A 13378-nucleotide genomic window follows, 5' to 3' on the forward strand; every position below is an offset into this window, starting at 1 on the left:
TGATAGGATATTTTGTAATGTATGTTGGTTGAACTCTGAAAAATACATGGATTTTATTGAATGAAAAGGAAAATCCTTTTCATTTGTCACCACTTTGAACTATTAAACCCATTACCTTTCTCCAAAATTTATATGTGGGAGTCAGTTAATGCATGAAATAAATCTTTCATTTTAATATGGAATATCATATTTGAATTGAATTCTGACAATTAACTTATGAAATTATATCTATTCTTATGAAAGTATAGAATTTATAAATACTTGTATAATTTTAAAACAAATTTTATGCATATTCTAAAACTTATTTTACAATGGTTTTTTAGGATAGAATTTTCTAAAATAAACATAGTTGTGAAATTCGGAATTAATAACTAATTTCTAAAACGTTTAATTGTTCAGTTTTGTGGGCGTTCTGATAATTTTATAATTGAAATAAATTTTATTTCTTTAAAGAATCCTTTTAAAAAATAGAAGATAATTTTAGAAGGAAAAAAAGAAGTGTGTTTTTGGAGAAGGTCAATACGGCTGCGTTTTGAGGACGCTGAGAATATGCAATATAACGAACTTTTGTGAAGCGCGCTTCTAGACACTTCTGTTTTCTGTTTGGTCTCTTCTTATATACGCGAGTCGCCGTTATATCTCTATAGAGATATAGAGAAGAAGAAGAAGAAGAAGAAGAAGGATTGCGATTTGGGAGAGAAGTGAAGAGAGAAGAAAGAATGTCGTACTTGCTGCCGCACTTGCACTCCGGTTGGGCGGTGGATCAGGCCATTCTCTCCGAGGAAGAACGCGTTGTGGTCATCCGCTTCGGCCATGACTGGGACGACACCTGCATGCAGGTTCGTAACCCTATCCCTACTCTCTCATTTTCATTCATGCTCGAGCGATTCATTCATTTATCTCTATAATTATATACTCCTATTTGCAATTTTATCTCTTGCCTTCTTGTATTGTTTTGAAGGATTCATCTAATCTAATCTCAAATTGTTTGTTGCTGATGGGAAGCTCTTAAATTAAGAGGTAGATCACACTGCTTACCCTTTCATTTCATCTATTACTATGCGATTAACGCCTTCTGAAAATTCAGATGGATGAAGTGCTGGCGGCGGTTGCGGAGACCATAAAGAGTTTTGCGGTGATATACCTGGTGGACATCACGGAGGTGCCGGATTTCAACACCATGTACGAGCTCTACGATCCATGCACAGTCATGTTCTTCTTCAGGAACAAGCACATCATGATCGATCTTGGCACCGGTAACAACAATAAGATCAATTGGGCACTCAAGGACAAGCAGGAGTTCATTGACATCGTTGAGACTGTGTACAGGGGTGCCAGGAAGGGACGTGGTCTTGTTATTTCTCCTAAGGATTACTCCACCAAGTACCGCTACTGATTGCTACTTGTTCTTCTCTTTGATTTCATGCGCTTGAAAAATCTTCATTCAAAGTTATTGTAAACCCTAAACTCATTAGCCTTGTAGTTTGATTAGCTGAGTAGAAAACTAGAAATTGATCCTGCGGCCTCGGCCGTTGTCTGAGCCCTATTCTAATGGTTGATTGTCAGTGAGACATGTACTTTATTCACGGATTCTGATGTTAAACATATCAAGTGAGTTCTTATGAACTCTTTCTTCACTCTTGTTAATAATAATCTTCCAAGCTTTGCCTCATGCACCCTTTATATTTTAAACTTGCTAAATAAGTAAATATACAATTTTACACCATAAACAATATACTTCTATTAATATTCATAGATGTGCTTTATTTGAAAATAAGTTCAACAGAAGACTATTTTTCCACCATTTGGTCATTTAGGGGGTTAAGATCATGCATTTTTTATAAGAATGAAGTTGTCATAGGTTAGTGGAGAGAGATTAATTGTTATTTTCCCTTATTACGATGAGAGAGTTATACAACATGAAACTCTTACAATAAAATATAAACCAAAAAAGCTCTAAAACTACTCTTACGTTGGCTTTATTTATATTTTATTGGAAAGGAACTGGAGCACCCTGTTTCTTGTTCACTATTGCCATTGCCTTGTAGCGGGTACCCATGCCAATTGGAACACAATCATCTGAACCTTCCCAAAAGGGTGCTTCACCATCACCTACAAGGCGCCAATAACCTGTCCTCAAAGATTCAGCCTGCTCCTCTGTGCAGTTCTGAAGCAGTGCTTCAACACGGAAATTTATTCCAAGGTTTCCAAGAAACTGAGATTGAGTAATTGGCCCGTGTACAGACACCTCTCCTGCATTCATATATTATTAAATTAGTTGGAAACTGAGATTTAGTTTTTGAGCAAATGTAAGCACTCCTCCTAGAATCGCGAGGAAATGCAAAAACACCTGAAGCTTCCTCCGCAGAATGTCTGATTGATGCAAAATCAACATAGGCACTAAGATCAGCAGATCCAGGATTATCTAGTATGTCGACAAACTGGTGTTTCCGAATCGCCTGCATAAATTCATAATCCATTGAACAATGGATTCACCAAACACATCAATTAAAGAGTACTTCTAATTAGGGAGAGAGATTAACCTGGAGACTGTCTGAGATGACTCCGTCCAAGCCATAGTCAATGATCAAAGCGCCACCGCCATCCGAACTTATCCTATTGACAATGGTCTCAGTTAACTCCATAGCTTTGGGGCAAACTTCAATTTGATTAAGTTTTGATATCTCCTCAGTTGTTGCCCACTTGCACCGCTTCAATAGATACAGAGCAGCAGGTGTAGGCTGTGGAGATAGAACAAAACGAAACCTGTCCATAAAATGTAAAAAGGTATCAATTTGTCTAAACCAAGCATAGACAAAATTAGATTAAACTGAAACACTCACGATGAATCTTCAGCGACGTCGACCATTTTCTCACACCAGCCACGAGATGCTCTCTGTTCATAGAAAAGAAAATCACACTATAGAAATATGATGCCGATAAAATGGAAAGCAGAAAGGTTGAAATAATGTGAAAATGACAGATAGCCAAAACACAGTGGAAGATAAATTGAAGAGGTCCTTGGTTTGAATTCATCTAAGCAACACAAGCATTCTATTACCTGAAATTGATGGATAGGTAGGGCATCAAAGAACTCGTGTGCAATGATAATTGTTGGCACTGCCAATCAAAGGAAGAACATGGTCATGACATTCTTTGAATATAGTATAACAATACAATATCTATGTTATTGCACAACATAACATACATCCTGAAGGAACCTCTTCCAGCAAGGTATGCCATGAAACAGGAGTACCAGCCAATGAGCTGATGGTTCTTTTAACAGTATCTTGGGCTTCATTTTCTTCATCAACACATTTCAACTTTTGGTGCTGAAGTTTCTGTAGTGCTGGACTACATTCCACCAGGTGTACATTCAATGACTTCGTGAAATTCTTAAATTTTGAAGCACCCTATAGAATGTTGAAACTTTGCTAATGACAATGATATCTTGTCTTTAAATGCACAATTAACAGTATAACCAAAAGATCCAGAAACTTGAATAGAGGTTCCAATGTAAAGCATATCAACAATGTGTGGTCTCATACCCGAAGAAGATCAGCCATAAGAGTTCCTCGACCTGGACCAAGTTCAATCAGATTTACTCTTTCAGGTTGCCCCATTTGCTCCCATAGACACATCACCCAGACACCAACCATCTGATTTTTACATAAACAAGATCAAAATAATCAAATTCGAGACTTCACCTAAACCCTGGAGGTTAGATAAACATTAATCATAAAACTCAACTCATAAGCTCATAAAAGTTTAGTCTCAAGATGGTAAAGTTAGCTTCTGGACCCAAATTTGCACCCTTGAACAGGACATTAGAATCCATCAACCAAGCTCCGTGAAAGATGGAAAACACAATAGAACTTGAGTTCATGGCTCATAAAAGAAAAATTGAACTTACCTCACCAAACATCTGGCTTACTTCAGGAGAGGTGATAAAATCACCTTCTGCTCCAAACACATCTCGGTTGATATAGTAGCCAGCTTTAGGATTCGTCAGAACTTCTGACATGTACTCACCTACTGAGATTGGGCCTCCACGAAACTGGAAATTCAACAATAATAAGCACCAAGCGACAAGCATTTATTAAAGCTGAATATTTCAATACTACCATAAGGGTTTAAAAGGGGGAAAATAGCTTCTTCTTCTTCTTTTTTAAATATGATATAAAATTGAATTCAAAACTATTAGTTATAGATGATCAAGTTCAATGATAGGATATAAAGTTTACAACTTTTAACATACTACAATGATAGAATCCAATTCAAGCAAGGAAGGGACGAAAAAGGTGAACCTTGATGATCCCTTTGAGGTGCTTGACGAGGTCAGGATCCGAATTGGGCGTGTGGGAATGGTCTGAGAGAAGCAATAAGAGTGAGTGGTAGAAAAAGAAGGAGCAAAAGAAGAAAGGAATGGAGTTTGAGGAGAATAATACCAGGTGGGTTGTAAAGGGAAGAGCGGTCGATGGAGATTGAAGAGGGTGCAGAATGAGAATCAGAAGAAGAGCTCTTTGTTGGGTCGTCCACGTTTTCGACGAAATGAGTGTGAGGAGAAGAAGAGGATGTGGCGGAGAAGAAGGAGAAGGGAGAAGAAAGCATGGAGCGTTTTGGCGATGGCAAGTAAGCATTGTTGGCTATGTAACTGCGATGGCGGAGAAGTTTTCTCAGCATTTTCGGTGCTCGTTTCTCTCTTCCCTTGGTCACAGTAACTTTGCTCAATGCTCAAGCCTCTTGGGTCTTTGCCTTGTTGCACAGAATTGAAGCTTTCTCGATAATCTAATAAAACCAAGGTTGCCAGAAGCGAACCAGTTAATAAATCGATTGAGTAACTGGTCATGGTTTAATGGTTTAAGTGTTTAACCATAATCAAGCTGTAATGGTTTAATTAAATATAAAATAAAATTAGAAAAAAATATAAATAGGTCTTGACTTTTTGTTCTACAGACATTTTTGTTCCTAAGCATTTGAAAATACTTTTAAATTCCCGACCTTTACAAATCTTGGACGGATGAGTTCCTCCGTCGAACTGCCTCTGCCAGACCCGCCGAAGAAGTCTGATGTGGCTCCCGTGCGGATGACTTGGTATGACTGGTTGACACTTGGACTGCTGACTGGAAAGTTACATTCCAAAATTAGACAAATAAGTCCCTGCACCACTAAACTACGTCGTTTTGCTTTCATCCCTAATTCTTAAATTGATTGCGTTTCTTTCTGGAGGCCAGTGTGAGGAGCTCAACCTGCATCAACCATGGCTGCTAATGGAGCATCAGCAACGTCGAGAAGAAGCCGCAGAGGAGTAAGAGAAGAAAATTTTGCTTCAAGCTCAGACCTTTGTGTTGTGCACGACGGAGACCTAAAGGACGATGTCGCCCCGAGATGCTTCTGTGGAGTTTATGCGATAATGTATATGTCGAGGACGATTAGCAACCTAAACAGAGTCTTCTTGGTTGCCCATTCTATAAGGTAAGATAGAAAAAACCTGAAAATTTTGTTCTGTTTGAATGGTTTGATATAGTACATTATTTTGGGAATTTTGACAGGAAAACCAACCGCATTGCAAGTTTTTTCTTTGGGTTGATGAGCATCTTGCTAGAATTGGAAGCAGTGGTTGCATCTTTGATAAAAGACCTCTGGTTGAGAAAGAGGCAGAAGTTGTTGAAGAGGAAGAGGGATTTTGTCAAGAATGGTTGTACTGGAGGAGAAGGTTACTGTGCTAGAGAAGAAAAAAAACCCATTAGCTTGTTGTGTTGTTATAATTGTATGTGCAGTTGTGACTGCTTTTTATGTATTTAGTGACTGAGAAATGAATTTTAGAAAGTAGAGTAGAAAAATGTATTGATTCAGGTTTTTGTTGTGTATTGAAACATGCTGTTTAGGCAATTTATGTATCATATTATCTATCTAAATGCAATTAAAGTTATGATATTATTAGGTTGTTGAAATTATATTGTCAATATCTAAAGAAGCATTGAATGATTGAGAAAAGTAGGCATGAAAGTTGTATACATGAACACATAACATATATGAAAAGTTATGTAAACATATTTGCGACAGTTAAATTTTTTAAAAGCTGCCCAAAAAGAACAAATATGTTCAAGTGTATAGTATTATGAATCTTAACATCACAAAAGTAAGCCTCAAACACCTAACAAGTTTGCAACAATTTATAAAATCCTAAGAGCTTCTCCAAAAAAAATAATTCTCCCAAAAAAATATTGTTGTCACAGTCAAGTTTCCTAAATGCTATTACAAGGCATAGTGGGATGTCCAAGGTGTCATATTTCTTCATGTCTTTGGATTGATGGATGGTGGATTAGGAATGAATTTGAACAGTCTTGTTGTTACTGTGCTTGCTGCTGTCAATGTCTCCTTGGAAGCTGCTGTACTCGGTCCTGACCTGACTTGAGATGGTTGTGGGCCATGTGGAGCACCTTGTGGTTGAAACTGTGGTGGTGCAGGCTGACTTGGAGGTGGGAGTGAACTGGGACAAAGTGGGGCAAGTGGCCTGAATATCTTATGTTTGGGCCTGATTTTTGAAGTTTTTGGTTGAACTGTTTGGTGAGCTGTGGATGGAACTTGAAGTGGAGGCCTAAATGGTGTACCTCTTGTTACATGACCTGGCTGGAGTTGGTCTGCCACGGGAGCTCGTGTTACAGGGTTTGGTGTTGCTGCCACAGCACTTAGAACTTGGTTGTGATACATAAGACAGTATTCATGAGACTTAGGATAAATAACAGTTTAAAGGGTTAACATTTCACAATAATATATAAAACTTACATCTGGAGCCTGGCTAGATGCAGTTGTCTTCTTTGGAGACACAATTTTCTTCTTTCCCTTCATTACTCTCTGCCTTTTACTACCTTTCTCATCAGCACTGGTATCATCATCATCACTATTACTTCAAACCCGGGAGGTGGAGGTTTGTAGGGCTCATCCTCCATACTCTCGTACCCATCATCAGATGACGAACTCTGATCATCCACCAAAACCTCTCCCTCATCAGGACTGTTACTTTGCTTTTCAGCATCCTCCACAATCTCAGGTTCATCAACAGGGTGGTCAAAGTATAGGTAAAACTCGTCCGTCTCTGTATTTTTCATTTTGTTCTCTCACATTGCATTAATCCATGCATCCCCTATCAAAATATGCAGCCCAGACTCAATATCAGGACTCCTTGGATCATACCAATAAACTATCTTGTATGATTGGTACCCCAACCCCTTGAACAGTGTGATCAAGTCTCTGAAATTAACGAAGTCCAGGTCCATTTCTAGAAACTTCTCCACCTTCCCATTTTTGTAAACCAGAGAGCCATTACTTTCTCTCACAAAATTACCTCTATGGTGGAACACAGGCACCACAAACACATCAACCATCTGAAAAAAGAAAAACAAAAAACTGTAAATAATGATCAAGAATTACTCTTTTCACATATTAACAAGCAATGACCTTCAATATACAGAAACGAAAAATCACCCCAGAAGCTTTCTTTGCCCTAACAGTAATTCAATTTCAATCGAAAAACTCCAATACTTTTTTGACAACTTCTATCAACATGCACGATCAGTTCTTTTACAATAGAGTTCATACTTGCATAAGTATTTAACCTCACAATCCACTAACTAAGCAACACAACAAACTTCTTATCTTCGGTGACGAAGATAGCAACTCAAACAACAATGGAGGCCTCTTCGACGGTCACTGCACACGGCAAACGTCTCAGCCTGGGAAGTGATCTTTTTGGAGGGAAAAACAGAGTATGATTATCGTTGGTATCCTTAGGGTTTTATGTAATTCAAAAAGGGTGGTATGGGTGTAATGGGTATTGTAAGGGACTTTGTAAGGGATGAAAGCAAAACGACGTAGTTTAGTGGTGCAGGGACTTATTTGTCCAATTTTAGAATGTAGCTTTCCAGTCAGCAGTTCAGGTGTCAACTAGTCATGCCACGTCATCCGCACGGGAGCTACATCAGACTTCTCCAGCGGGTCTGGCGGAGGCAATTCGACGGAGGGACTCATCCGTCCAAGATTTATGAAGGTTGGGGATTTAAAAGTATTTTCAAATACTCAGAGACGAAAATGTCCGCAGAGCAAAAGGTCAGCGACCTATTTGTCATTTTCTCATAAAATTATTAAAAATATAATATAAATGTTCAAACATTTAAATTTAATAATATATATAATAATAAAATTCCAAATTTCACCATTTAACATAATAAAATGTAACTGTTGGCCAATACAGATTGTGGTTGTTGATAATTGTTTTACATCCATCTTCAAAACAAAATTAAGTTTTTTAACAATTTATGACAATGATCAAAACGATTTATCATGTTTATACTAATTTTTAGAGGTAGCTAGGCAAATTATATACTTAAAAGATTAGATCAAACTCATAATCACATAATCAATTTAGAAGATTAGAACTGTCAATATCCATAATAATTATTGTACATAATTTTATTGAAGACAGGTTATTAACTTATTATCTACAAGCATTAACCTTCCACCGTAGAATTAGAAATGGCAAAACTTCTCGAGAAGCGGGGATCCCTACAGGGACTGCTTCGAATGGGGATCCGATTGTAAAAAATTTTCTCTGCAAGGATGGGGATGGAGGACAAAATTTCATCGAGACAGGCACGGAGACCCGAGCGAGGATCCCCACCCCATCTCCGCTAATTCTCAAAATTCATAAATTTACTGAATTGCCATTAATAGTTCCTAATCCTAAATTGCATAACTCTTCTTCAATTCAAAGATTCCTAACGCTGTCCATACTCCATCCAATCTCTTTGCAGCCACCCTCTCGCCACTCTCTTTTCTCACCGCATCGTCACACCTTACCATGTCATCACCCTCACCGCGTCGTGCTCTCTATTTGTGACGTTTCTTTCCGTAACTCCTCCATCGTATCCATTCTCCTCTCTATTGCCGCGTCTCCTACCTCGTCCACTGCTCTGTTCTCTGGCTCGCCGTTGCATTACTGCGTCATTTTGAAAGACGTCATCATCTTGTCGTCTAGATTTTTTTGTATAAAATTTTGCTGTTTTTGTATATGATAGATATTTGCAGTTCTATTCATATGAAAATTAATAATTAGTTAGAACTATCAGATAGATGGGGAATAGAGTTCCCGCGAAAAATGGGATCGTGTGGAGAACGAGGATGGAAAGCAATATTCCCCCACGACGGAAAGCGAAGACGGAGACGGAGAGCAAATCTAAGGATAAAGATGGGGAGCAGGGAGACATCCCCCGCCCCTGTCCTGCCCCATTAACATCTCTAAGTAAAATTAAGGGAGCGTGACTATTTTTCAAAATGACAAACTTAAACAGCTTTTTCTTTTCTCCTAAGTTGTTATTTGGTAATTAACATGCAAATAGTAAGTAATCTTAAATATACAAATCAAAACAATGATTAAGACAATGCTTATCGGCCTTTCCAGTTTTTCCAAATAATGCTCAACAATGATGTTAGTAATTTGACAAAATGACCACAGTGATAGGTTAATAATTTTGTCATTTTGTGAAACAAAACAAATATTTAAAACATTTATTTTATCAAAAACAAATATTAAACATTTATTTTGTTAAAATTAAAATTTTTAAAATGTTAAAATAATTATTTACTCCACTAAAATGTACCACACTATTTTTCATTTTAGTTTTACTAAAGCATAAATTACTATTTGATCCCATTTGACAAATGAAGATAATTTTATATTTTTCTCAACATTTTTTTTTTGAGTTTTGTTTTTTGAATATGGTTAATTTTTAGTATATATGTGACATGATTAATTCTAAATATATGATGCTTTCGTTAATTACTTCTTTCCCATTTTCTTTCAATTAATTTTTTGAAAATTATTTCAACAAGCACAAAGTGTATTTTAATTTAGAAGAATGTATTACAAATTGTATGGCTAGAGTAGCTATTTTTAGCACATACATTTATTTGAATTAGAGCCAACTATACAATGAGCTTCAATATCTAATAGGATGAGTGTTAGGGGCCAGCAGATTTTGTGAGTTGTAGCCATCAATAGTGTATTTAATGGTGTGAGATTTCATCTAATGGTGGAGAATCACTCATTTTCTTTTTGCTAGCTAAGTGCTGGCCATATTTTAATAAATCTGCTGGTCTCCTAGACTTTTTCATCTAATAAATTTAGATATGAATCTAACTAATTAATTTAATTTTATCTTTTTTTTCCCTTATCTGTTTAGTCATAAAAAAAAAGTCTATTTTAATTTCTAATTAAGGAAAAATAGCATTTAACCCTAAAAAAAGGTTAGAACAAAATAAAAAATAAAAAATTGATTTCGGTTGAAATTGAGAATTGTATGCAATTGGTGATGAATCTCACACATTAACGCGTAAAACCAAAACGTTAAGCAACACAAACAGAACCTTCCTCTAACTAAGCAAAGCAATTTCCTTTCATTCTCAATTCCCCAAAACACGTTCTCCCCACTCTTCTTCAATTTTCCTCACTCCAAATTCAACACACAAAATCTCCAAACCCTACTTTCACCACCACCACCACTCACCGCCGCAGCCACCATGGTCCCACCGGCGGTGCAATCGCCGAATCCACAACTAACCCAGCAGTTCTTAAGCTCTGTCCTCTCACAGCGTGGCCCCGCCGCCCTTCCTTACTCCGAAGACACAAAGTGGCTGATCCGGCAGCACCTCGTCGCCGTCACCACCACGTACCCCTCCCTTGAGCCTAAAACCGCCACCTTCACACACAACGACGGCCGCTCCGTCAATCTCCTCCAAGCCGACGGCACAATCCCGATGTCGTTTCAGGGCGTCACTTACAACATCCCCGTTCTCATCTGGCTCATGGAATCTTACCCTCGCCACGCGCCCTGCGTCTACGTTAACCCCACGCGCGACATGATCATCAAGCGCCCCCACCCTCACGTTAATCCCTCTGGCCTCGTCTCCGTCCCTTATTTGCAGAATTGGGTTTACCCTAGCTCCAATCTCGTCGATCTCGTTCGCGATTTGGGTGTTATCTTTGGCCGCGATCCTCCTCTTTATTCCCAGCGGAGGAACCCTCAACCTCCGCCACCTCAAAACCTAAATCCCAATTCAAATTTCGGATCTTTATCGAGTAATTCGGGGAATTCCCAATCTGGTTATGTCCAGCATCATCAGCATCACCAGCACCCTGCTCCTGCTTCTCCTGCGAGGAATAATTATCCTCCATCACCTTATGGAAGCTTTGGTGGTGGTTCTTCTAGGGTTCAGAATTTGCCCCATACTGAGGATCCAACTGAGGTTTATAAGAGGAATGCGGTTAATAAGATTGTGGAAATGGTTCATGGTGATGTTACTGCTTTGAGGAAGACCAGGGAGGCTGAGATGGAGGGTTTGTTTAGCTTGCAGGGTGTGTTGAAGCAGAGGGAGGAGGTTCTCAATAAGGGTTTGAAGGAGATGCAGGAGGAGATGGAGGGTTTGGAGCAGCAGTTGCAGATGGTTTTGATGAACACTGATGTTCTTGAAGGGTGGTTGAGGGATAACCAAGGGATGAGGTTGGGTAGTTTGGAGAATGCCGAGGATGCTTTTGATTGTGTGGATGTGTTATCTAAGCAGATGCTAGATTGCACTGCTTCGGATTTGGCTATTGAGGACACACTTTATGCATTGGATAAGGCTATTCAGGTTGGTTCCGTGCCTTTCGATCAGTACTTGAGGAGCGTGAGGGCGCTGTCGAGAGAGCAGTTCTTTCACCGGGCGACAGCTGCAAAAGTTAGAGCTGCTCAGTTGCAGGCTCAGGTTGCTAATATGGCTGCTAGGACACACCATTATGGCAGTTGATAGTTTTGGTTGGTTGTGCACAAGATGGTTCTTTTCGGATGGCGAAATCCTTCTCCATTGTGTGTTGTGCACTTGTGCTGGATATAGATTCCTATTTGTTGAAGTCAGTGATTGTAGCCTTTAGCATAAATTGGTAAGCCTTAGCCTTCAACAGCTTTGGGATTATTATTGAGCACAAAACTTGTTTGGGGAATGAGGCTGTACCGTTGATCATTATACAGGCTTAATGATATGATTTCCTTCGAAGACTTGGTTTAAGAGGTTTGTTACCTCAACTGTTTCATTGTTTAGAGCTAGAAATATACATGCTTAGTTTACTTCTTATTTATCTGTCTCACTTTTGTATTTTGGAATGGGTATATTATGATTCATATAATTTTTTGCCTTCATACACAGATATTAGGAATTGTGTTCTTATATATAAAGAAAGAAAGAAAGAAACGTGTTGAATAGAGGACCCATAATCATAATTCAATTGCTCTTTTCCATGGTTTTCCAGAGTTTTGCATAAGCCATCAGAACTAACAAGTGCCTCCATATAGTTAATTAATTCTCCTCACATCACTATATGCACTTGTGAAGTACTCTTTAAAGAAAAAGGTTATGCTACGTTGAAGTTCAATAGCACTATTCGACACCAAACACTTCTGACACATGTATAAAAACACAATTGTTATTAATTAATTGTATATTTACATTATTTTTTAATTAATAAAACAAAGAGATTCTGTGTTGATTATTAAAAAAATACTGGTGTCGAAATGATGTTTATTACAAGGGTCTATGTTTTGGGGGATTTGTTGAAGTTTATGAAGTTTTGGCAGGGAATAGGAGAAAAATTCATGTGTGGCTGGTTAGCAGTTGGCAATTGCTTTTCAAAAGTATCATATTAAACTATATTTTATTAGAGCTGGGAGACTTTGTTTAATCTAGCAATTTTGCATATGATGAAAGAAAAATAAGTTTGCATATTAAAATAGCATATAATAAGACTAGTAATTTTGGATATAATGAAAGAAAAATAATCTTTTGCAAAAGGAATTGTATAGCCTCTTCTAGAGCTCTATCTCCAAAATTTGTCCTTGGTGGCATCTGTGAGTTCTGTTTGGACTCCCCCCTCCCGAATTCAGTTAAGATTAAATGTGATGCTAGTTCTATGATGGTGATGACATTATGGGGTTTGGTTGTGTTATCAAAAAGTCTGATGGATTGTGGCAAAGGGGCTGCTGTGGAACACGATCATTGCGATCTGGAGAGGGCTCCTCCTTGCCTGGGAGGCAGGCTACTGGGAAGTTACCTGCGAAACAGACTGCCTAGAAGCTTTCCTATTGATCCGAGACAGTCAAGCTCGGTTTTGCAGCTCTGATAATGAGCCGGTGTCCAAAATTCAGGATGTTATGAAGTGGAATTGGAAGGCAGATGTTGCTCTGATTCAAACCGAGGGGCTGATGGTTTAGCAAAGCTTGCAACCCTGGGTGGATTTCCTCATGTTGAGCTTATTGAGCCCTGGCAAGACCTCAGTGCTATGATGCAA

At 38.4% G+C, this 13378-nt stretch overlaps 3 protein-coding genes across 5 annotated transcripts; 2 read left to right on the forward strand and 1 right to left on the reverse strand.

Moving 5' to 3' along the window:
* Positions 1 to 587: 587 nt before the first annotated feature.
* Positions 588 to 1637, forward strand: LOC107629610 (thioredoxin-like protein YLS8). Of its 3 annotated transcripts, none has more exons than XM_021118095.2 (3): positions 700 to 839; positions 962 to 1020; positions 1088 to 1637. In XM_021118095.2, exon 3 carries the CDS (start codon positions 1088 to 1090, stop codon positions 1394 to 1396), a length of 309 nt encoding a protein of 102 aa, XP_020973754.1. In that variant the 5' UTR covers positions 700 to 839; positions 962 to 1020; the 3' UTR covers positions 1397 to 1637. The 3 variants fall into 3 exon arrangements, with proteins under 3 accessions (XP_016187919.1, XP_020973754.1, XP_020973755.1); XM_021118096.2 differs by having other exon boundaries at positions 701 to 839; positions 1006 to 1020; XM_016332433.3 differs by lacking the exon at positions 962 to 1020 and having other exon boundaries at positions 588 to 839.
* A 156-nt stretch (positions 1638 to 1793) lies between these two features.
* LOC107632507 (NADH dehydrogenase ubiquinone complex I, assembly factor-like protein (DUF185)) lies at positions 1794 to 4835 on the reverse strand. Its single transcript, XM_088508445.1, has 10 exons — positions 4449 to 4835; positions 4308 to 4369; positions 3914 to 4057; positions 3549 to 3659; positions 3209 to 3413; positions 3062 to 3120; positions 2844 to 2896; positions 2544 to 2766; positions 2351 to 2459; positions 1794 to 2253 (listed from the first exon to the last, which is right to left on the reverse strand). Exons 1-10 carry the CDS (start codon positions 4681 to 4683, stop codon positions 1991 to 1993), a joined length of 1464 nt encoding a protein of 487 aa, XP_088364571.1. The 5' UTR covers positions 4684 to 4835; the 3' UTR covers positions 1794 to 1990.
* Positions 4836 to 10378: 5543 nt separating this feature from the next.
* Positions 10379 to 12344, forward strand: LOC107632506 (protein ELC-like). The gene has a single exon (XM_088508933.1). The coding sequence runs from the start codon at positions 10579 to 10581 to the stop codon at positions 11842 to 11844; it is 1266 nt and encodes a 421-aa protein (XP_088365059.1). The 5' UTR covers positions 10379 to 10578; the 3' UTR covers positions 11845 to 12344.
* Positions 12345 to 13378: the final 1034 nt, after the last annotated feature.

This window comes from Arachis ipaensis, chromosome B3 (assembly GCF_059453495.1).
Source record: "Arachis ipaensis isolate K30076 ecotype BB chromosome B3, ASM5945349v1, whole genome shotgun sequence".
NCBI lineage: Eukaryota > Viridiplantae > Streptophyta > Magnoliopsida > Fabales > Fabaceae > Arachis > Arachis ipaensis.

What these genes read in the sequence shown, in the direction of transcription:
- LOC107629610 (XM_016332433.3), top strand. Translation starts at nt 720, where the DNA reads ATGTCGTACTTGCTGCCGCACTTGCACTCCGGTTGGGCGGTGGATCAG. An exon ending in GGGACGACACCTGCATGCAG is followed by an intron (nt 840 to 1,087) that starts GTTCGTAACCCT and finishes CTGAAAATTCAG; the next exon opens with ATGGATGAAGTGCTGGCGGC.
- LOC107632507 (XM_088508445.1), bottom strand. Translation starts at nt 4,683, where the DNA reads ATGCTGAGAAAACTTCTCCGCCATCGCAGTTACATAGCCAACAATGCT. An exon ending in TTCCCTTTACAACCCACCTG is followed by an intron (nt 4,370 to 4,448) that starts GTATTATTCTCC and finishes TGCTTCTCTCAG; the next exon opens with ACCATTCCCACACGCCCAAT. An exon ending in TTCTGCGGAGGAAGCTTCAG is followed by an intron (nt 2,254 to 2,350) that starts GTGTTTTTGCAT and finishes ATATGAATGCAG; the next exon opens with GAGAGGTGTCTGTACACGGG.
- LOC107632506 (XM_088508933.1), top strand. Translation starts at nt 10,579, where the DNA reads ATGGTCCCACCGGCGGTGCAATCGCCGAATCCACAACTAACCCAGCAG.